Source organism: Durio zibethinus, chromosome 14, assembly GCF_047325235.1.
Source record: "Durio zibethinus cultivar Kanyao isolate XHJ-2024 chromosome 14, ASM4732523v1, whole genome shotgun sequence".
In the NCBI taxonomy this organism is placed as follows: Eukaryota; Viridiplantae; Streptophyta; class Magnoliopsida; order Malvales; family Malvaceae; genus Durio; species Durio zibethinus.
In genome coordinates, this window is record NC_143175.1 from 6,197,690 (window position 1) to 6,222,796 (window position 25,107).

General features: G+C 27.9%; 1 protein-coding gene and 2 pseudogenes across 3 annotated transcripts; all 3 read right to left on the bottom strand.

Moving 5' to 3' along the window:
- Window positions 1-9,774: 9,774 nt before the first annotated feature.
- On the bottom strand, window positions 9,775-11,103 carry LOC111295299 (uncharacterized). Of its 2 annotated transcripts, none has more exons than XM_022888729.2 (3): window positions 10,938-11,103; window positions 10,303-10,516; window positions 9,775-10,206 (listed from the first exon to the last, which is right to left on the bottom strand). In XM_022888729.2, the coding sequence occupies exons 2-3, from the start codon at window positions 10,492-10,494 to the stop codon at window positions 10,066-10,068; spliced, it is 333 nt and encodes a 110-aa protein (XP_022744464.2). In that variant the 5' UTR covers window positions 10,495-10,516; window positions 10,938-11,103; the 3' UTR covers window positions 9,775-10,065. The 2 variants fall into 2 exon arrangements, with proteins under 2 accessions (XP_022744464.2, XP_022744463.2); XM_022888728.2 differs by having other exon boundaries at window positions 10,303-10,520; window positions 10,938-11,102.
- A 1,167-nt stretch (window positions 11,104-12,270) lies between these two features.
- LOC111295298 (putative 4-hydroxy-4-methyl-2-oxoglutarate aldolase 2 pseudogene) lies at window positions 12,271-14,386 on the bottom strand (annotated as a pseudogene). The gene is made up of 2 exons (XR_016327451.1): window positions 14,178-14,386; window positions 12,271-13,047 (listed from the first exon to the last, which is right to left on the bottom strand). The product of XR_016327451.1 is annotated as a putative 4-hydroxy-4-methyl-2-oxoglutarate aldolase 2 pseudogene (transcript).
- A 2,867-nt stretch (window positions 14,387-17,253) lies between these two features.
- LOC111294735 (protein HOTHEAD-like) lies at window positions 17,254-23,827 on the bottom strand (annotated as a pseudogene).
- Between the last annotated feature and the right edge of the window lie 1,280 nt (window positions 23,828-25,107).

Genomic DNA, 25,107 nt, shown 5'->3' on the forward strand with positions numbered 1-25,107 from the left:
ATTGTTAACCTTGAATTGATCAAAGTTTTTAAACTGATAAAACAAAAGTTTGCCTAACTTGAATCAAATTTGTTTAATCTCAAATTAAACATTTTTGCAGCCTTCTATCTTGCTAAAAATACTTTTGAACTAAAACTAAACACATTTAGAAAACAAAAATGAACTTTGGGCAAATTGGTATAGAAGGGATCGATCATCTACGGGGAGGGATCGATCCCCTCATATGACTCAATCAATCTCCTAGCTAAAAGGATTGATCTATTTTTCTTTTAGTAGCCTATCTTTAATAAATATTTTAAAAATCAATCGATCCCCTAATGCCCAAAAAGTCCCAACGACTATTTCTTTATCTGAAAATTTGAAGGCTCTTAACATTTAATACAAGTAACAGCTATCTTTCACTCCCAACATATAAGTAAAGGTTTCCCACTACATTTAAAATGATGAGAGCTAAGAAAACTTATTGCTTCCATTTACCATTTTTTTCAAGCATTAAAAAGCATTATAGTGTGAGAAAAGTGTAAAAATTTTTATTGTATTTGTTTTTCTCTTGATATTCTTTTCAATCTTGATTGTACTTCAAACTAGCAAACACCCAACCCTAAAGAGGTTATTTGAGTTTGCAAAACACTTAAAAGCTTGTATTGTGAGATTGTGAGCTTAAAAGGAAAGACAATCTTAAGAGATTGTGTTATTGATTGTATAAAGCTTTAAAGAGCTAGACTGTAACATTCAACACATAGTGGATTGAACTCCTTGGTAAATAAGGTTAATGGAAAGGACATAGATGCATAAAAAAAAGGTTGACCTTCTATAAATTTCAGTGTTTAATTTTTTATCTCTATCTTTTATTTTTAAGATTATTAGTATACTCATATTTGTTGTGTTTATTTTCTTAAAAAAATTAATTTGTGAAATTTGTGCTTATTGGATATTGAATTTTGAAAATTTTGTTATCAACCAATTCATCTCCTCTTAGTTTATTTCATATCTTTAAGCTAACAATTGGTATTAGAGTTAGTACTCTATTTTATAGGTTTAACAACCTAAAAATGATCTTAAAAATGGCTTAAAAAAGTATCGTGATCAATGTGGAGTAACTATTCTCAAGCTGTAACAAATATGATAGGTAACAAGAAATGTGTCTCATGGCAAATGAAATGATTGCTACATCTTTTGGATGTGAAAGCTATTCCATTATAAGATTTTCTCTTTTTGTTGATGACAACTACTCATGTTAGAAGACTAGGATGAGATTATTTATTCAAGCCAATGACTATGAAGTTTGGAGGGTTATTGTAAATGATCATTAAATTCTAATGAAAATGGTGGATGATAGAGAGATGGTCAAGTAAGAAAGTGAATAAGATGCCAATGACATCAAGATGGCTCAACCTAATGTCAAGGTAATGCATACATTCTTTTCTGCATTGGAGCCTAGTGAGTAAAATAAAGTTTTTTTGTGTGAAAATGCAAAAAAAATTTAAAACAAGTTGGTCATTACGCATGAATGTACTAATCAAGTGAAAAAGACCAAAATTAGTCTACTTACTTATGATTATGAGTTATTCAAGATGAAATAAAAAAAAATCATTAGTGAAATATCAAACCGCTTCACCGATATCATTAATGGTTTGAAAGCTTTTGGGAAGACTTACTCAAATGTAAAGATGGAGAAAAAAAATCCTAAATAGTCTACCAAAAAATTGGAAAGCTAAAGTGACAACTATTGAAGAATCCAAAGATCCTCACATACTCTTTTTAGATGAACTCATGAGTTCTCTCTTTACTTATGAGACAAAGCTCAAAAGAGGATAAAAACGAATCAAGAAATATGATATTGCTCTCAAATCAACCTCTCAAGAATATGAAGAAAAGTTTGAACAAGATAAGGTTGATGAAAATGAAGAAATGGTTATGTTTACAAAAATGTTTAAGAAGTTCATAAAGATAAACAAGTTCTCAAATAAAAGAAGACCACAAAGGAAAATGATCAAAAGAGAATCAAGTTGAAAAGAAAATGATCAAATTGTTTGCTATGAATACAACAAATTGGGTCATATCAAATTTGATTATCCTTTGTGGAAAAAGCAAAGCACAATGAAACCAAAGAAAAAAGTAATGGTTGTAACATAAAGTGATAATGGCTTCTCCGATGATGAATTAAATGAAAAGAAAGCAACCAACCTATGTTTGATGGCTTTTGATAAGCCCAAGGTAATTTTTAATCCAAATGATTTAAGTTCATACACATTTGATGAGTTGCAAAATACTTTTAATGAATTAGCTATAGAATTTGAAAGCATGAACATGAAGTATAAAAAAATGATTTCCAAGTTAAAAGTAGGCAATGAGCTTTTGACTAAAGTAAAAAATGACTTAGAAAAGGAAATTGAGCTTTTAAAATTGAATGTTGATGATTTGACTAAGAAAAATGAGAATTTGCATAACTCATTTTTTAGATTTTATATGGGATATCAAAAACTCAATAACATGCTTGAAACACAAAAAGCATTCTTTGATAAAGATAGATTAGGCTATAATGATGCTGACAAAGAAACTCATTTAAATAATTTTCTTGTTAAACTAAATGATTAATCTAATACATGTATATATTGTCATAAATTGGATCATTCTATATAATATTGTTTGTTGAAGAAAATCACTCATAAAAGTAAACTTATTAAAAGTGTGTGAATTCCAAAAAAAAGTTAACTCTTCTCAAGATGAGATTATTAGGATGAAATAGATTTCAAAAGGTACAAGAATTGTGAATACTAACACTCAAAGACCCAAAAAAATTTAGTTACCTAAAATAAAATTTTGATTATGTTCTTATAGATGGATAAGCATTGCTACAAGATAAATTCAAAAAAAAAAAAACAATCTATAGTATCTGGATAATAGATACTCAAAGCACATGATTGAAGACAAGACTCAATTGAAGGATTTAAAGCTAAAAGTGGAAGAGATGTTACATTGGAGACAACTCCAAATGCCAAATTGAAGGGATTGGCTCCATTGGTAACAATTCTTTTACTGCTATTAAAAATATTTTACTTGTGAAAGGACTCAAGCATAATTTACTTAACATTAGTCAATTGTGTGATAAAAGACTTAAAGTTATGTTTGAATCCATGTGTTGTCAAATGATTGATATAAAGACTAACAAACTAGTTTTTATTATATATCATCAAGGAAATGTTTATGTGATGCATTTGGGTGATCTATCTTCTAAAAATGTTTGTTTCATGGCTTAAAAAGAAAATGAAAGTTGGATTTAGCATAGAAGAGTTGGACATGCAAGTATGCATGTAATTTCAAAACATTCTCAAAATGATTTGATTGTTGGTTTACCAAAATTGAAATATGAAAATGACAAGGTTTATGATGCATGTGCTAAAAAAAAAACATAAAAAAATCTCTTTCAAACCTAAGAATTGTGCTTCAACTACTAGACCTCTTCACCCACTTCAAATTAATCTTTTTTGTCATACTAGGACAATGAACCTTGGTGGAAAACAATATGGGTTTGTTATTGTTGATGATTTCACCAGATATACATGGGTTATCTTCTGGCATTCAAAGAATGAAGCTTTGAAAAAATTCATCACTTTTAGCAAACAAATACAAAATAAAAAAGGTTACTCAATTTTTAGTATTAAAAATGATCATGAAAAAGAATTTGAAAACCTTGGCTTTAATGTGTTTTATAGTGAAAATGGTATTAGCCATAATTTTTTAGCTCTTAAAACTCATCAACAAAATGGGGTCGTAAAAAGGAGAAATAGAATTTTAGAAGAAATGGCTAGAACCATGCTTTTTTAAAATAATTTACCTAGATATTTTTGGGTGAAAGCCATAAATATTTCTTGTTATATTATAAAAAGAGCTATAATTAAACTAATCTTAAAAAAAAACTCCCTATAAACTTTTTAAAGAAAAAAAGGCCTAATATAAGTTATTTTCATCCTTTTGGTTACAAATGTTTTGTTTTAAACAATAAAAAAGATAATCTTAAAAATTTAATGCAAAAAGTGATAAAGGCATTTTTCTAGCATATTCTTTTAATTCAAAAGCCTATAGAGTCTTTAATAAAAAAATATTAGTTGCTGAAAAATCTATATATGTTATCTTTGATGAATCCAATCCACATCCAAGAAAGGTGTTTTTTGATGATGATGATGTAGGTATATTTCAAAAAAATATCAATGATGCATCACATGATATTGAGGAGAACATGTAAAAAAAGGATGATGAGTTTCTAGGGAAACCATAACAAATAGAGCAAGAATCAAATCATCATAGAGAAATGAGATATGTAAAAAATAATGAGATTATTGGTGATCCAACTTAAAGGGTAAGAACTAAATCTTTTTACAATGCGTGTAATTATGTTACTTTTTTCTCTTATATTGAACCTAAAAGCATAGATAAATTCTTAAAAGATGATCATTGGATATTAACTATGCAAAAAGAATTGAACCAATTTGAAAGAAGCCAAATGTGGAAATTATACCTAAACCTATTGATCATCCTATTATAGGCACCAAATGGGTTTTTAGGAATAAAATGGATAAGTATAGCAATATTATTAGAAACAAAGCTATGATAATGGCTCAAGGGTATAGTCAAGAAGAAGGAATTGATTATGATGAAACCTATGCCCTAGTTGTAAGGTTAAAAGTTATTAGGATGTTGCTTGCACTTACATGTTTCAAAGATTTCAAGCTCTTTCAAATGAATGTTAAGAGTGCATTTCTAAATGATTTTATAAATAAAAAAATGTATTTAGAGCAACATCTCGATTTTGAAAATTCTTAATTTTCAAAACATGTTTATAGATTGACAAAAGCTTTATATGATTTAAAATAAGCACCTAAAGCTTGGTATGAAATCTTGTCAAAGTTTTTAATTGAAAATGATTTCAATAGAGGGAAGGTTGATACTACTACACTTTTTATTAAAAAAAAAGTAAAAGACATTCTTATTGTGCAAGTTTATGTTGATGATATTATATTTGGTGTTACTAATGAAGGTCTTTGTCAAGAATTTGCTAAGACTATGTAAGGTGAATTTGAAATGAGCATGATAAGATAGCTTATATTTCTCTTGGGGTTACAAATAAAACAAATAAAAGATGGTACCTTTATCAATCAAGCCAAATATATCAATAACTTGCTCATAAGGTTTGGATTGAAAGAATTAAAGTCTTACTCAACACTTATAAGCACTTCAACAAAACTTGACAAGGATGAAGAAGATAAATATATTGATTTTAAATTATATAGGTCTGTGATTGGTTCATTATTATATCTTACTATAAGTAGACTGAATATAATGTTTAGTATGTGCTTATGTGCTAGATTTTAATCACCTAAAAAATCACATTTACTTGCCGTTAAAAGAATTTTTAGATACCTTAAGGACACTCCTAACTTAGGATTATGGTATCCAAAAGGTTTATCTTTTGCTTTGCCTATATATTTTGATACAAATTTATTGGTTGTAAAATTGATAAAAAGAGTACTATCAGTACTTATCAATTGTTTGGGAATATGCTCTTACCATGGTTTTTTACAAAATAAAATAGTATTGCCCAATCCATAACCGAAGCCGAATATATAGTGGTTGATAGTTGTTGTGCTTAAGTTTTATAGATTAAACAATAATTGGAGGATTTTGGAATTATCATGAACCACATTCCTATTAAATGTTATAATATTGTGCCATTAATCTTACCAAAAATCCAATTCAACATTCAAGAACTAAGCATATTGAAATTAGGCATCATTTCATTAGAGATTATGTTCAAAAGAATGATATTGTGCTTGAATTTATCGATACTTTATATCAATTAGCTGATTGATAGAGATAGATTTTATACAATTAGAGGTGAACTTGGTATGATGATTGATTCTTGAAATGAAATTCTTAATTAATTGATATTTATGCCTTGCTTGAACAAATGTGTATTTATCTTGATATACTTGTTTGTGATTATATTTGTAATTATACGATGCATATTTAAATGGTCATATTGCATGCATTTTAAAAAAAAAAAGAGCTACACATGAACCGATCAATGCTATGAAGGACCAGATCGATTGATTTTTCAACCAATAGCTAAATGGACTTGGGATTTTCTTGAACCAATCAATCTCCTAAAGGACCTGACCAATCAGGTGGGCTGGTAGTTTCAAAACTCATCATTTTGGCTTTTCAAATTCTAGCTTTTCTTTTTCAAAACCCCACACAGAACTCCCTCTTCATCTTCATATTCCATTGCTTCCCTACACCATAATTTTCTCTCTTACAAATTCTCTCAAAACTCATCCTTTTCGATCAAAATTTGTTACAAAAATCTTCAAGTTTTCTTGTTTCCTTGCAAAATCTTCATCTAGTTTCATAGATATCACATCAAAATCATCTTAAAATCACTCTTACCCATTTTTCTCTCTAAAACTTTGATCCCTTTTTTGAACATTCATCATTCACTCAATATTCTTACTTCTCACAAAATTATATCACTTTATATCACCTACATTGTTAGTTTACTTCATCAATTTTATAAAAGCTTACTTATTTTTTCATATCCAATTTTTCCATGGCACCTAAAACCAAAAGACGTGTTGGAAAAAGAAGGAATCCTTGAAAGGAGGCTTCTAGTTCATTAATTAAGCCTTTATTAAATTAGAATTTTATGAATCTTACTGCTAAGGAGAAGTATGAAGCGAATTTTGCTCATAAGGAGGTTAAGCATGGAAAGGTAATATCTCTTGAATTTTTTTAATCTATTAAGTTTCCTTATCTACATGTATTTGCAGATTTTGGCTACATGAATTATCTGTGCATGGATGGGATATTTTATGAGAATTTAGTTAAGATGTTTTATAGTAATGCAACATGTATTGAGATTGAAGGGACTAAAAATAGATATCATCTTGATAGGTTCAAACTTTTGTGATGGGCAAAGAGATTGTGATTAATAAACAATTATTGGTTAAAATATTTATGCTAGATGATAATGGGGACACAAACACTAGGTGCTAAATGTTGGATTTAGATCAAAGATATCTTTAGGAATAAAAAATTGAAAGTTACTCCTACATAGGCCATTAAACTTTTTATGCATGATATATCGTTGCACCTTATAGTTACCCATGTTTTAGCACCATTTGGCACCAAATATTCAACTATTAGAAAACAAGATTACTAGTGGAAGTATAAGATAAAAAATTAGCAGAAACATAATCTTGTACACTTTATCTTTAATGACATGATGAGATTGGTGCAAAACAGATATTACACTTTGGTTTATGTGTTTGCTATAAGTAATCTATTGAAAACTTTAGGAATTAAAACTAGGAGCGATAGAGATATTATATTTAATGACCCATTTAGGGAGTTCATACTTTGCGTAGTATGAGTTATATACAAAATATAGTTGGTTTGTGAATTAAAAAAAGAGAAATTAGGGTTGTGCAATAATAAGAAGAGCATGATGTTCCAAATGTTCTTAATGTACCTCAAAAAGAACGCTATAGTTCACTATTTGATACTCAAGGTGCACTACAAATTATGATGGTTCAAATGATTAGCTTGCACTCCATGGTTGGAGACATGAACTCAAGGTTTGAAAATTTAAAGTTAAATCAAAATGTCATAACTAAAGAAATTCACCAAATGAGGACTGAGATGAACCAACACTTCCACCATTTCCCTCCTTATCCTTTTCCTGAATAATCCATCTAGATACCATGCTTTAGATGTTTTCCTACATATCTATCTTTTTAAGTTTTAATTTTCTTAAAGACACTTTGCGTTATGTTTTAAACATTGGTATTTGATGTTTATATTAATGATATATGCAGTTCATTTTCATAATGGCGTTTGGAATGTTGTATTGGAGCTAGTTTAAAATTGATGTTATTGAATACTTTGCTATGGCATTGAGTTGTGGAAAACATATATCGAGCTTATTGTTGCCTTGAATTGATTACTATATTACTTTGGTTGTCTTATTCTTTTTGCTATGACAAAAAGGGAGAGAAGTAATGGAAAACAATTTTGGCTAAAGTTGGAAAATATTTGCAAAAAAGAAAAAAGAAAAGTAATCCTTAGGCTTATGTCATTAATGATCTTGATCTTGATATTGATCACATTGCTTATTTGTTTGACGACTTGCATACTTATTATTGGGGGAGTAATCCTAATGGATATATGGATATTGCCTTATCTATTAATGAATCTTGACATTGATGGTTATACTCTTGTTATTAGCTTGTTTAAATTTTTTTATGCTTAAACACTGAGAGAACCTACTTTTCAAATGGAAAAATGTTTTTATATGTTTTAAAACAAAATTTTCATTTGATTTTATCATATTGAAAAATGAGAGATTGTTAGCCTTGAATTCATCGCAGTTTTTGAATTGACAAAATAAAATTTTACTTAGCTTGAATCAAATTTATTTAATCTTAAATTGAACATTTTCTCACCCTTCTATCTTGCCAAAAATACTTTTGAACCAAAACAAAACACATTTGAATCAAATCAAATTTATTTAATCTCAAATCAAGTAATTTCAAAATCTTACAATCATATGAACTACTACTAACACTTGGCGTTACATGATCCATTTTCACCGTTTGAATGAAATTGGTCACATTGATATATAATAAGGAAGTAAAATGAAGGCATTAGATATTGGCAATAAAAAGAAAACTATATGTTAAATTCATGCCAAGAAGATTGAATGAATCAATAAGAAATAAAAGAAATACATGACCATTAAGATAGCATTCAATTAATTGTTGGGAAAAAAAATTCTTATTTTATATCCTGATATCTCCATTATCCCTCCATATTAATCATGCATAAGAATGTAATTGAGCTGAGATGAGAGTCAATACAATGAAAAAATTAAATTCGAATGCAACTCAAAATTCATTATTCAAAATTAGATTCAAGTTTAATCTAATTTTAATTTTTAAATTCAAATTCAACTTAAAATAAAAATTAAATTACTTGAACTCGCTCAATTAAACTTATTCAACTAATAAAAAAATAAACTTAATTCCAATACTCTACTTTAAACTCGATTATTTGTATTCGAACTTGAATCATTATATATATATATATATATATGAGTAAAATAATAATTTTTTAATTAAATAATAAAATATATATTAAATTATAAAAATTTGATTAAACTCTGTGAATTACCTGAATTAGATATTAAGATACTCAAACTCGATTCGCTCAATAAATCAATCTATTCAAATTCAAATTCAATTCAATAATGATCAAACTCAATTCAAATTTTATCCAAACTAAATGCAAATGACTTCCATTCAATAGTATATTATTTACACCACAATACGTAGGTGGAGTGAAATAATGGGCGACAGAAACATGTAAAATAAAAGGTTTTTTGTAGAAAAAAAATGAAGTAACTTCAACAAAAACAACAAACAGAAGCATAAAAAAACTTAAATTATGTAATTCGTGAGAAGAAAAATGTGGATAAAAAGAGCATTGGAAGAAAAACCAAAGATGAATGTCATTTGTTGAATCAATGGTGGAAATCATTTGAATGTTGACCACAAAAGACTGAATAGTGTCTTAAATGGTTAACATAAATCGTATGAAACCTAAAATCCAGTAAAACAAGCACCAGAAATGCCTATGATTAGCATGTTTGAACAGAAAAAGTAGAAGAATTCATCCCCTAATCTCAACCAAGCACTGATGTTATCATTTTGCTGTAACTGACAACAATCACAAAAAATTTACACAAAATTAGTAGTAGGCTCCAAGTACATAAAGGATAAACACATAATTTCCAGTATCTAAATGTTTCAAGAATCTATAACAAAAATACTATAACTAATTATGAGAAAAACACTTGCATATGAAACCAAAAGCGTTCGATACATTGAACTTACACGCTTCACCATTTTTACTAAATTGTTTTCTTCAAAGAACAGAAACAAGAAAAGTCTAAAATGGGAATAATACCTACTAAAACAGAGGTGGAAAACCTTACTATTCTTAGTTATTCTAAGGCTGCTTAGAGGGGTCTGTCGCAGAAGCTGGGAGATGACTAATGACAATAGGGGGGCGTAGTGCGCGGTGGTTGGCTTCATTCTCTTTGCGTGCCTTAAACATTTCTTCTGTCTCAACCACAACCAACCTTTTCACCTAGACATTAAAACACCTCAATCAAAAACCAGCTTCAAACACCTAAAACTCAGAAAAAAAAAAGAAACAACAGATATCAAATAAAGTGTCTTATACCTGCTGAAGCATTCCCCTGACGGTGGGCGTATTCCACCGCATGACAGTGCGTTTACATTTGCGTAGGCGTAGTGCCTCCAAGGTGCGCCTATGAAGCCTTCTGGTGCCAGGAATTCCCCTCACAAGGGTTATATAAAGGTTAGGGCTCCACGCAATAGGAACACTAGCTTTGAACTTATTGAAAGCACTCATTTCTTCCGCGCTGCACTGAACACTGCCTAAAGCACATCAAACCAACATTAAGACACAACAGATTTGGTAATATCAACAAGTGCAAATAAAAAATGAACATTTTTCAAATGATTTCAATTGGTTTAGAGGTTCGATCTAAATTTTTCTTAACACAAAAAGGGGTTACTTTGATTAAGATACAATCAAATTTGATTATGATATAATTGTCCAATGTCTTTTAAGGTTGCCGAAAGAAACCCAACATTTTTCCAAACAAAACTAAACTGGATATCAAATCGTGACACTTTCGGAAGTCTACAACCCAAAATTAACTTACTTACCTAATTATCCAAATTCGGGGGAAAAAATAAAAGCTTTAAGCAAGTTTCAAGAAGAAAAAAAAATGAAAAGAAAAGCACATTGGATTAACAAGAAAATTATAATAAAAAAAGAAAGAAACATACTTGCGGTGATCTCTGCTGCAAATGAGATAAGTCTACAGTGGCAACGCCGCGAACCAGAAAAGCGGCGGCCGAGCAAAAGGGACAGTAGTCGAGAGAGGAAAGAGAAAGGTTGTGATATTAAAAATGATTTTGCAAAAACTGAAGCAAAGGTTTTTGGTCTGGTTCCAAAGGGAAGTCTAATCGAAATTTTTTATTTATTAAAAAGCCCATGGCCCATATTTTGTTTTTTTTTTTTTTGGAAAATCAAATTAGAATGTTATGTTTTCCGCTTTGGCGTGGGGTATTTTTGAAAACTATTTATTTATAAATAATTTTAAATTGAATAATATTATAAACAATAATAGTAATAGTTCAATAAAATAATAATAGTAACAATAAAACTAAAATAATTATTTTTAAAAGATTGATTTTTAAGATTAAAAATGATAACATTTAATTTATCAATTAATTATTTTATTTTTCATTTTGACATTTTTTAAAATAATTCGATAAATTTAAACATACATCTAATTAAAAATAAAAATAAAAAAAAGAATGGGCTAAGAAATATTTAAATTGTTACTAGATTGGACTTAAATTTACCAAGCTCAAATTTGATACGGATTGGGCTCCGCATGACTTGCTACAAATTAAATACAATTTACTATAACTAATTGTTGACACTGACATCCACCTGCCTTATAAGTTAACGTGCTAAATATTACCTGATGCTGAAAACACAAATAGAATTGACACAGAAGAAGAGATCTATCAACATGCTCCGGCCATAGAAAAATGCCGGTAAGCTTCCAATACAACTTTATTTTAGTACATAAGAGACTAAAGTTTAAAGAAAATTGGGGAAGAAGAGTTTATCAGTGCTGAAAATTGAATCACAATCTTATTGAAAACCTCCTCTTAAAGAAAGTAAGTGAACCATTCAGGCTAAGTTATGTTTAATTTTACTTCCTCTTAGAAAAACCCCAGTTTTCCAATACAACTTTACTTGCTGATATTTAATTTTACATAAAACAAAAACAAGTTTTATGTGAAATGCAATACTTGTACATAATGTTCCTTGTGTATTAAACAAACAAACAGTAAAAAAAAAAAGTTATGTTTAGTTAAAATTGAGCAAATATTCAGTAACTAACAATGAGTAAATGGTATAAAAGTAGTTTGAATTCACTAACCACAAAATAAATAAATAAAGTAATTCCTACTCAACTATAAACATTTTGTGTAGAGAAAAAATCATGTCTTTTGTTTTATCTATACAATATACAGTTTCATAATGCTCTGTTCTTGAGTCATATATCTTCACACTCAAACAATGTTTAGGGCCAAAAATGGATTGAAGTTAATAACTATCTTCATTTACCAAAAAAATATTATTACAGACGGTCGCAGTTCCTACTCACAATGATATCACAAATAGCATTATGGTGATAGACAAAGAGATCAGCATACTTTCATTGTCACAAATTAATAAGTACATTACACAACTTTGCCCAATGTTCAAAATCTCATTTCAGGAGCAGAATGACCAAAGGGCATACATAGCTTACCAGCAAGGAAAGGTGCTCTGCAGATTAGATGTTTGGGTAGAAAAGGACACTCAAACAGATAACTCAGTTTTAGAGATCAAGATACCATCAGTGTCTGCATAAAGCCACTCCCCATCACAGATTCTAGTCCCAGCAACAGTTATTGGGACATGTTTCTCCCCAATTCCCTTCTTATTTGCCTTCATTGGATGAGAATGAAGAGCTCTCACCCCAATGTCACAACCATTTATCTCATCAACATCCCTTATACAGCCATTAACCACTATTCCGGCCCATCCATTGTTTTGAGCTTGAACTACAGGATTGCCCCCAAGTATGGCACACCTAAAACTACCTCCCCCATCTACAACCAGAACTCTGCCATTACCCTTCTCCTCAAGAAACTCACGAATCAAAACATTGTCTTCATATACTTTGAGTGTAATATAGGTCCAGAGAAGACCGGGCGACGACCATATATGTGGAATATTGGTTGGAAAGCCCGAAGTTCACCGCTTACAATTAGCTGTGGATTTGCATCACAGACTTCAGCAGTTGTAACCAAAGCCATTTATTACAGACACCTTCAAGGCAAGAAAACAATCGAAAAGTATCCAGGGTCAAAAATTAAAATACAATCACATTTTTTCTCAAACTTACTCTGGAATACAAGTTAGCAGACACTAGACAGTTGGATTGTTTCATCATTGTTAGCTAAAAGCAAAAAGCATTTAAAACTAGTAATAACACTAAAAGGCAATTTTTGAAGCAAATGCTTTCCGAATTATCAAAGAAAAATAACTGTTAAATACAAATGAAAGAAAATAAGCCCACAAACTCCTATCGTGAGAATCAGGAGCTTATTGATTTGACATGTATCTTGAAAGAGAAAAAAAAAAAAAAAAAAAAAGAAAGAAAGAAAGAAAACTTCCTAGTGATACCATGATACTTACAGGTTCAAAAGAGCTTAACTCTCAAGCACACATCATCTTGGCAGAACAATTAAATTTAGATTGGAAGCATCAAACGGATGAAATCACAAATGTCAATCATAAACATAAAAAAGATGATCTTTTGAGAAAGGACGAAACAGAATAACCTACTCATAATCAACTTCTACTGTCATGGCAATTAGAAAGTTCTCCAAGATCTAAGCGAAACCAAGAATCAAACAGAACATTGCTAAAGTTGAAACATTGAAATTCAACAAATCAAAATCAAAACACATCCTCACATAACTAAACGGGCGAAAAACAAAGCAAAACCCACGAACAAATGCTGAGAAAGAAAATTGAAGCAGCAAAAGAAAGATCTTAAGAACCAATATTTGGAACAAATTATAAGAAACCAATTCAAAATCTTCAAACACAAGAAACCCATTACATATTTAATAACTTTAAATGTTCCCATCTATTAATATTCTTCAAATTTTTAATCAAACCTTTATAATCTCTATTCCATTATTCTAAACTCTTTTAATTTTCATAATCTTTTGCTTATTCAAAACAGATATTCAACAAATGTATACATGCTAAAATGGTGAAAGTTTTAATCTATATAAGCAGATCAAATAACCCAATTGAAAAGATCGATTATTTTTATATATTAAGATAAAATCAACACAAAACAAACAAGAATATATAAATATATATATATATATGCATCTAAAATCAGAGAATTAAAAATGGGAAAAATCGAAGGGGTAAAATTTTACCTTGGAATGGAGCCTCCTCAAAGAAGGAATCAAAGAAGATGCAAAGTGAAAGTTCAAACAGAAAGACAGAGAGTTCATGGTTTTTAAGGTAGGAAAGAGAATCTGAGCTTAGCTTGAAATCGCGTGGGTGTTTTTTTTTTTTTTTTCCTTATAATTTTTCTGAATAATATTTTCCATTCCACTACTGGCACACTCCCGTTCGCCATCATTATGTGATAAATATGGCAAATGGCTGGATCGGGCTAGATTTAAGTTAGATTACATCCGGTCGAATTATTTTGGATAAAAAAATGAAATGCCTTAGAGTGGATAAAATTAAACTCCAGTTTGAGAAAAAAAATATTTTGAATAAAAAATTAAATTATTTTAAGTTGGATTAATTTAAATTTGAATCAATTTAAATTTAAATTATTTTAAGTTTAAATCAATTTAACTTTGAATACTTTTATCTTGACCCACAAATCATTTCATATATATATATATATATATATATATATATAATTTTAAAATGATTTCTTAGATTTATTATGTAAATTTGTAATTTAATTACCTTCGCTTAGGATTATTTTGATTATGCATGGTATTATTATGTTTGTTTGGTGTAAGATATTTCATCCTATTTCATTATTATTGGTTTGTCTTGATAGTTAATATGTAAGAATTAGGGATGTTAATAGGTATGATATAGATAAAGGAGAAAATTCATAATTTCATTTTTAAAATTTTATATTGTATTCATTTTCATAATTATATCCAACAAATATTTTAAATTTATTATATTTTTATTCTGACGAATAGTTAATGGGTATGAATAATTCTTATACCTATAGCTTAAAAAAATTAAAAATTAAAAATTTTTTATTTTTTTATTTTTGTCTTGTATATTTAAATATTTTTTATAAATATATATTAATATATATTTTTTAATTAAAATATAATAATTTTAATTAATCTAAAATAATAATGTATATTATTTAATAAAAAATCTATATACTAAATATGTATAAATATATATGTAAGATACCAATATAAGACAGGTGCTATATTACATATTTATATTCTCGTACTCAATAAAAACTTAAAATCATACTCATTTTCATATCTATACTTATAATATAATAAACATCTTCTTTCTTATCGGATAAAAATTTAAAATTCTCGTTAGATACGAATAAAATTAACATTTCTGTTGAGTATCATTTCATATATATATATATATAATTTTAAAATGATTTCTTTTATTTAATATTTAATATTTACAATTTAATTATCTTCGCTTAAGATCATTTTGCATGATATTATTATGTTTGTTTGGTTTAGGATATTTCATCCTATTTCATTATTATTGGTTTGTCTTGATAGTTAATATGCAATAAAAATTAGTTATTATTATTTTTATTTTAAAATTATAATTATAATTAAATATTATATTTATATAATTAATTAAAAATTTTAATATTAAATTATAATTAAATTAAAATCATTGAATGGACAATTAACAAACTAAAAAATAACTTTTAATTACGTTTGTGTAATTAAAATTTTATTTTAATAGCATATTAAATATTAATTCTAAAATAATATATTGCTAATGCAAATGGCAATTTTTTTTTTAACTTTTTGCTGAAAACAAATATATATATAATGACAAAATTCAATAAAATTAAATTATAATGACGAAATTCAAAATAATTTGAATTATAAAGACAATAGAGTACTGAAAAGTAATATCACGGCTAATTGTACCCTTTTTCATTTGTGTAAGAATAAAAAATTCAAACATTGATCCACAGTAAACGACAAATTTTGGCTTAATCTCTTTTTGTTAAAGGAAATTAATTTTATTACGTTTAAAATCAAATTGAGGGCAAATTTTCCAAATGATTTAGCATTATTTGATAAAAGTATATTACTATAATCTTGGTACATTAAAAAAAATAAATATTTGTATTTTTTTTACAATGTATCACATTTTTTAAAATATATTTTTACAATGTGTCACATTCCAAATAAATGTTTGACGAACTCTTTTGCTTACAATGTGTTGCATTTTTTTTAACATTTTTATTTAATTAATATTATATATTATTTATAACCTATAACTATTATTAAAATTAATTTTAAAATTGGAAGTGTTCATAAGAATTTTAATTTGATAACATTTGTCATCTTTGGATTGGAAGAGGCATAATCTTTGGATTGGATTGTAATTTTAATAAATACATAATAATTTTTTAAAAAAATGGTTTTCTGGGTTTTGGACAAAAAGAAATATAGAAAAAGTGGCAAAGAGAGACACGTAGGCTAAACCTCTACAAAATTTGTCAAAAAATTAAAAATCCATAACAAATACTTACACAAACAAAATAAATAAATAAATCCAAAATATATATAATAATAATAATAAAAAAAAACCACCATCACCATGAACATAACAGTCACTTTCATAATCATCAAAGCCAGAGTCAAAGACATAATCACCAGACATAATCAATAGAAACATATAATCAAGACAAAAATTATAAACTCTAGGGAGGCATTACCAAATCAGACAAAAACTCTAAATTATTAAAATAAAATTAACAGAAAAATAAGAAACTTTTAAGTAATCAATCATATTTAATAAAAAAATTATTAATAATGAGTTTTAATTTTATGTCTAATGATTTAATTTCAAATTTAAACATTATAATAGAATTTAATTGATGCAAATATAAGACTAGGGTTTAAGCGAAATTTTACGTTATTATTAAACCTAAAAGATGAAATAATAATTAAAGAAAGTTAAAATTCTTTAAAGTGTCCAGCCAAATTTGTAAAGACTATTAAGATTCAAACTTAAATAATTGAAATTAACAGTTTAATATTTTATTAATAAATCATATGATTGGTGATCATCTCAATTTGTAATATTATTATAATGATTGTACTTTTTTTTAAAGAAAAATTGATTCTCTTTGTTAGACTCAATAAACAGCAAAGAAGAAAAAATAAAAATAAAAGTTAAGCATGCAAAAGTTTGTCTTTCCTCCGACATATTTTCCTTTCTTCCATTTTTTTCCCCAAATTGAAATTATCATCCAATCTTGTATGAAACAAGATTGGATCGTCTTCTCGTACTTTGCAAAATTTTTCGTCCCATATATCTGCATCAGAAATTAATAGAAAAACAATTATATCATTGTCAAGGTAAGAAATGATCGATCAAAATACAGAAAATATTGGGAATGTTATAGTACCTTCCAAGCATCATAAGTGTAGCCTGAGGATTAATTCCAGGGGAAAACCTAAAGGTAGAAGCATCTATAACCCTGAGGCTATCCACAACAAGGACCTTGTAATCTCGATCAACAACCTTTCCAACTTGGCAGCGTCCATGGTAATGGTAAAAGGTCATCACGGTGTCCATGCAATACTGTTTCAAGGACATTGTGCAATTAGGATGTTTTGGTCTCAGGTTCACTGGCATGTTCACCATCATCTTTAGCAGATCTTGTCTTGTTGTGTTACTGTAACGTAATCTCGAGAATGATTTGGAATTTACTACTTTAATAACTGTTTTCATGCCTTGAACACACTTCCTTAAGTTCTTTGGTGCCAGGAAGTAATTGAATCTTACCTTCGGATTGTCACTGGCATTTGTGTTTTGAAGCTCAAGACAACCCTTTGAGATCGGACCATTAGTATCGATAATATCAACGTGATATAGATGATAAAATTATGAGTAATTATGATTAATTGGAGTATGGATTTGGTCTAAATACTTTGTTGTCCCACTAATGTAAAAGAATTTCAGCCATCCAAAATAAATAAAAAAAAAAAGAAGGATTAAAAAAATTTTATCATGAAAATATTCAATTATATATTTTTAGAAATATTCGAATATATATAATTCAGTTAAAAATTTCAGAGTTTAATTACTTAATGGAACATGATGAATGTGTTGTAAATTAGAATAAAGAATGATGTAGTTTTGATCTTTACTTCTATGTATTTTATTATTATTATTATTTTTTTTTTGTTTTTATAAAATTGATTTCCTTGCTTTTTAATATAAAAAATCTTTAAAAAATAAAAATTTAACTATATAAAGTAGAGATTTTAAATATTAAAAAAAAAGAAAAAAGAAAACACAGTTTTAGATATTAAAAAAAAAGGAAACAAATGGACAGAATGGGTACCATTTTAAGCTAATCCTTCTTATAAAAAATTAGGTAATGAAGGTTGAGCATTATTTGCTATAAATTGAAAAAATCAAACCAATTCGGTTGATTAGGGTTGGATAGGTCTGGTTTTGAAAAGTGAAAATTTTTTGTTTGATTTTAAAGCCAAATCGAATTAATATATATATTTTTTAATTTGGTTTCTTAAAATTTCAGCCAACCAAATTAAACAAGAGGGATTAAATAAACTTTTTAGCTATAATTACGTACCAAATCCATACTTCTAATCTAAGAGGCATTTAATTTGTGAATTTTTAGATTTTGAGAGAGAAAATGATTTAACAATAAATGAAACTGAAGGGAAATATTTGATTTTTAAATTTTATTGACTTAAAAAATATAAGATTTTTATATTTAGTTTAAAAATTATAAAATTATTTAATAAAATTTTTTACTCTATTTTTTTTATATAATACATTATATTCATAACAAATTAATAATACATAAAACTCATAATACATGACACATTAATAATATGTTAATAATATGTTATACTCATAATACGTGATACATAAATAATATGTGTGCGTTCATTAAAATTAAAAAATTTTGAAAAATAAATTTTATAATAAATTTGCAAAAAAAAAAATCTTAACGTAACTGAAGAATTTGAAAAATAAATAATGGCTTTCCCTAAATTAATCTCCTGATACATCCATAAAGCAAACCATTTTCTCCAATCCTTCAAAGCCCTGCAAAACTTAACCCATGGTGGTGTTGAATTTATTACCATTCGCCTACATACAATTAATGCTCCTTTTTTTATGGAATCTGCAGGAAAAGAATAGAGAAGAAAGAGTAGAAATGGCAAAGAAAAGGAGAGAAGAAAAGAGAAGAAGATGATCAAAGAATTTATTTCTTTGTTTTTATTGCATGAGCGTGCTAAATAGCAAGCTGTCAGTTGGTACAAATAACGATTTCTCAGCAACTATCCGACTATTGGTTTTGGTTTTCTAGGGTCATTTTTGTTTGTAACTTCTCAAGCATTTTGACTTTTATGCTATTATAAAAATCTTTTATTCAATCAGGACTCTTCTGCTATGTTAGAAGCCTTGTTCTCTGGATTGGTACGGGCCATGCCTCTGACTCAGGTTCGTATCATTTTTCTATTTCCATTATTTGACAGATACATTGAGCACCAAAAATGGTGAAAGTTTTAACAGGTCATAGAATAAAAAGCCAAAAGTGCTTCAAGGCCCAACTTTGATCTCAAATATATAAAAGACTTGCGTAAAGTCAATAGCAGTCCGCTCAACATTTGTTGATTTTATTTTTTTAATATAAATTTTTTTTTTAGTAGAAAAAACATAGTTTGTATACCAAATATTACTTTTTTTCAAAAAAAATGTTAGCTTTTTTTTTAATTTAATAAATAATAAAAATCATATCTATTTTGTAATTTTAAAATATTAAAAAATATATATAATTCGAAAATATAATTCAATGAAAATAAATGAGAAAAAATTTTCAGTTTCTCGAAATCTAAAAACACTCAAGAAAGGAGAACATCATCTGCCATTGATTTTTTGTTTATGTCACTTACCTATGCTGTTGAACCATATACACAGACTAATTTATGAGAATACTTTGACATTGTTTTTTGTATCTTAGATTTTCAAAAATAAATTGTTTTAGAAAAATAAAGATCAACTTTTGATTTTTGATATTATTATATATTTTGATGTTAGGCTTCGATGATTTATGCTTATGATAATTTGCACAACTTTACCCAACAACCAAGGATGTGATAAGACTAATATTCTAATAGTATAAAAATATTTATTAAGCTAGCAACTTATTTTTTAGTTTTATAAAATTATTATCTCCTAAATAAAATTAATTATTATTAATTAATATTAATCAAGAATAATTAACTCTATTAAATTGATTTATACAATGTTTTAATAATACCAGATGTTGAACTGCTAGAGTCTCGATTTTTGGTTTGATTAGCGAATGCTTTTATATCTTATCATCTTGATATTAAATATGAATTAAATGTAGTAAACACATAACAAAAATTTATAGTTGGCTTAATTGTAAGGTAATTAATGAAGTTGTAAGAGGTTAAAAGTTTACATTTTAACATTTAAAAATTTTTGAAATAATTAAAATAAAAAGTTAAAATTAATTCAATTTCGATCTAGTTTGAATTATTTTGGTTTAATTGGATATTTGACTTGTTTTTATTATTCTAACTAGCATTTCATTTAATTGAATTGATTCAATTGATTAATTCAATTTCATTGACAACATTAGATTTTTCCTTAGAGTTTTAAAATTTTGTATTATGTTAACATGATATAGATATAATGACCAAATAAACCCCTTAACTGTCATAAAATTTTTAGTTGTTTCCTTACTCTTTTATTTGAATTAAATCGAGCCCTTGACTTATTATTTGATACGTCAAATGAATTCCATTTGAATGAAAAATGATAATGTGGCTATTAACATGACTTAATATTCCAACATATATGAGTTAATTAAGCCTTTAGTTATGTAAGCATTTTCCATCCAAATCGGATTCATTTGATATCAAATATAATAGTTTGAGAGCTTTATTGATATAAGTAAAAAACTAGGGTTTAAGTGAAAATTTATATTGTTATCTATTAAACCAAAAAAAATTAAATAGTAATTAAAGAAAGCTGAATTCTTTAGCGAATCCATCAGAATCTGTGATAGTATTATGATAATTTTACTATTTTTTAAAAAGAGAAATTGGTCCTTGAACTTATTATAATAGTGTTCATCTCCTCTTTATTAGACAAACAAAAAAAAAAAGAAAAGAAATTGAAGTTCAGCATGCAAAAGTTTATTTGTGTTTGTCGTCTGACTTATTTTACTTCCAGTTCTTTTTCCCCAAACAGAAATTATCATGCAAGCTAGCGTGAAACAAGATCGGATCATCTTCTAGTTTGCAAAATCCTCTGCCCCATATATCTGCATCAGAAATTAATAGAAAAACAATTATATCATTGTCAATGTAAGAAATGATTGATCTATCTACAGAAAACTTTGGGAATATTATAGTACCTTCCAAGCATCATAAGCGTGGCCTGAGGATTAGTTCCAGGGGAGAAACCGAAGGTAGAAGCATCTATAACCCTGAGGCTATCCACACCAAGGACCTTGCAATCTCGATCAACAACCTTTCCAACTTGGCAGCCTCCATAGTAATGCCACTGCGTCATCATGGTGTCATTGTAATATTGTTCCAAGGACATTGCGGAATTAGGGTGTTTTGGTCTCAGGTTCACTGGCATGTTCACCATCATCTTTAGCAGATCTTGTGTGGTTGTGTTTCTATAACGGAATCTCGAGAATGATTCAGAATTTACTACGTTTATAAGGGTTTTCATGCCTTGGACACACTCCCTTAAGCCCTCGGGTGCCTGGAAGTAATTGAATCTTACCTTCGGATTGTCACTGGCATTTGTGTTTTGAAGCTCAAGATAACCCTTTGAGATTGGACCATTAACCATCTCTACTATAAATCCAAGATTTGTTGTTGAATTAGCCACTTCTTGTTCGAATGCCATAGAGTATTTTCCTGTCTGAAAATACAGCCCAAATCAAACTTTTTTTTTATGAAATTATACGTATAAACATAAATTCAATCATAATCAAATAATTTTTAATATAAATGCAAACGAAAAATAAACAATAAACAAATCAAATTAATCAGCAAATTAATATAATTAGACGAAATTCATATATTATGAGACTCAAACTTAAATTTAATTTTAGATCTTTTTTTGAGACAATAAAATCTCTCAAAATCATTTAAATAAATTAACATAGAAATATAATTAATAACAAATACTATGTAGCATTAAGTGTCAATAAGAATGTTTCAAATTGTGAAATAGAATAAGAATAATAATTTCAATTGTGTGATCCAAAATTACATATGAAAAAATATATAAAAAACAACCAGTTTATGTGTGAGAGAGAGAGTATAGTAAAAGGTAAAAACCAGATTTGCAATTGTGGTGAAGTCGTCGGCTAGCCTTTGAGTTCCAGAAACAGAAAGGGCAGAAAAATCAAACCCACTCATTGACTCTAGATAGCTACCGAAATTGGTGATACCAACAATTTTAGTGAGTGAGAGCTCAATGGGCAGTGGAGAAGGAATTATAAGACCGTTTAATGGATTATCAGCCATCTCTTGGCCCACCATGGGCTTATTAAGCACCACCTTGATACCCAGTCCCTGGAGCCGAGCTGCAGGACCAATACCACTCAGCAATAGTAATTGTGGACTTCCAATTGCACCTGCCGACAAAATTATCTCATTCCTCGAGTCATTTTTCAAGAATGCCATGTGCTTTACTCCATTTGCATCGTAAAAGATCACCCCCTCAGCTTTTGGTCTCGATCCAACTGCCATAACAGTATATTTTATTTTAATGGAAAAGAAATTAATGAATCATAACTCCATGGAAGGTTAGAACATGGATTCTGAGTTGTATTGGCAATTTCAAAATAAAGGTTGTATGAACCTAAATTTTGAGCCAAACTCTATTTCTATACCTTTTATCATTGTCGTCGTAAATATGATCTTTTGTACAACAGCATGCAAGTAAACTTTAATCCTCCTTGGATTAGCATATTCAAGCAAATCAGCAGCAGTATGTCTATTTCCATTTCCATCCAAAATAGTTCCACCAGTTTTAGTTCCATTAATATGGTCATACGTAAACCAATTATCAGGCAAAACCCCAACTTCAAGCAACCCGTTTCTCACTGCCGATTGCCATTGCAACACAAGTGGCTTGTATACCAACTTGTTTTCAACCCACTTGTAAGACTCATTGGCTAATGTTTCATCCAAGCCCGCTTGCTTTAGGAAGAATGTTTCGGCACGCGAGTAAAACCCCACGTTAATGACTGTTCCTCCACCTAGAACGCGTGTCGGTTGTTGGAAACTCCATCCTCTGAGATGAAAGCTTGAGAGAATGAATCGGGAGAGGTGTCTGTAAGAGTAGGGAAAAAGTTTTCTACCCTTATTTTGGTCGTGTTGACATATGGAGATCCCCCTCTTTCCAAGACTAGAACGTTTGCGTCTCGTGTTGAAAGGGTTGCGGCCAAAGGGCAGCCAGCGGTTCCTCCTCCAATGATTATGTAGTCATAGAATGAGACTGCCGGAGCCGAGGTTGCTTAAGCTGAAATTAGGAGCTGTAAATGCATGTTATTATTTTGATTATTTCCATCACTAATGCAACGTTATAAATATTTAAAATTTGAGATTTTTACCAGGTATACGTGAGAAAGAGATTAATTCCGTGCAAAATCAAATACCTTTTTCTTCATAACTGAGGCCATGGAAAGCCAATTCAGCTACAAAAACAATTGCAAGAAAACTCATTTGGAGCAGCTGCAAATGTACTTCAAACCCATATTTTTCCTATAACTTCTGCTTCAAAGAGCTTATGGCACTAGAAATATATTAATCTATTTTCTCCCTAAATATCCAAGATCTACCATATAGGGCGTTCTTTGCAATTACTATAAGCCTACTCTTCAGTCATATTCAATGCATTGAAAAATGATTTTTATTTTTTAGTAGTATGCTTAATATGCACATTTAGATCATGTTTAATGCATATAATGATAGGTAGAATAGTATAATAATTATTTTATATTATATTTGATTTGTATATAATTGAAAATGATAAGATTATAAGAAAGATTTATATATATATATAAGATAATTCAATCCTCTCAAAGTAAAGAGAATTATTTTTAATTATATGATCTATTATACTCTTAAAAATTATATAAATAATTTAAATTTTATAAATTTTGAGGAACGATAATTTTAACTAATAAATAAATTATTTTATCTTAATCTTTTCACACATCAAACATATGATAAAATGACATTAATTATTTGATCTAATCTTATTTATAATATCATCTTATTCTATCTTATCATAATTTTTTACACTAAATATGACCTTAAAACTTATTAGACAGCTAGCTAAAAAACAAAAAGACATTGACTTTTTGTGCTCCCCTTCGCAACGGCAAATTAAGTTAAAATTTTGTATTTGAGCAAGATAAAATAACATAAATTCTCAATATCCCCATATATATATATATATATATATATATAAGAACAAAATAATTAAATTATATATAAAAACTATTTTAAATTTAGAAATTAATTATATGCATTTGCGTAAAATTATGTAAAACAGTATAATTAATATTGATACATTAATGACTAATAAATAAGATAAAGTAAAATTTTAAAAAATATCTTTTTGAGAATTCTAAAAAATTTAAATGATATAGTTTTATAAGAAACAAAACTAAAAAATTAATAATGGATAAAAAAGAGAAAATTTATTTTCACAATTGATTTTGTGTATAAAATATGACAAGTCTGTTTAGATGTGTTTGATAATGTCAACATTTATATATTTTTAATACCCTGAATATTAATATATGTTAAATTAATAATAAAATATAAATGTTTAAAGAGTATATCAATTATACTTGTTCTCATGACCTAAATAAGATAAGTTTATAAATAATTACTTTTAATTTAATTTTCTTAATTTTAAATTTAATTCATTATTAGAATTAGAGTAAACCCCATATATGCTCATGTGGTTTATGATTTTCCTACTTAGTCTTTTTTTTTTTAATTTTTTTCACTTATAATTTTACAATTCACTTCCATTAGTAGAAAA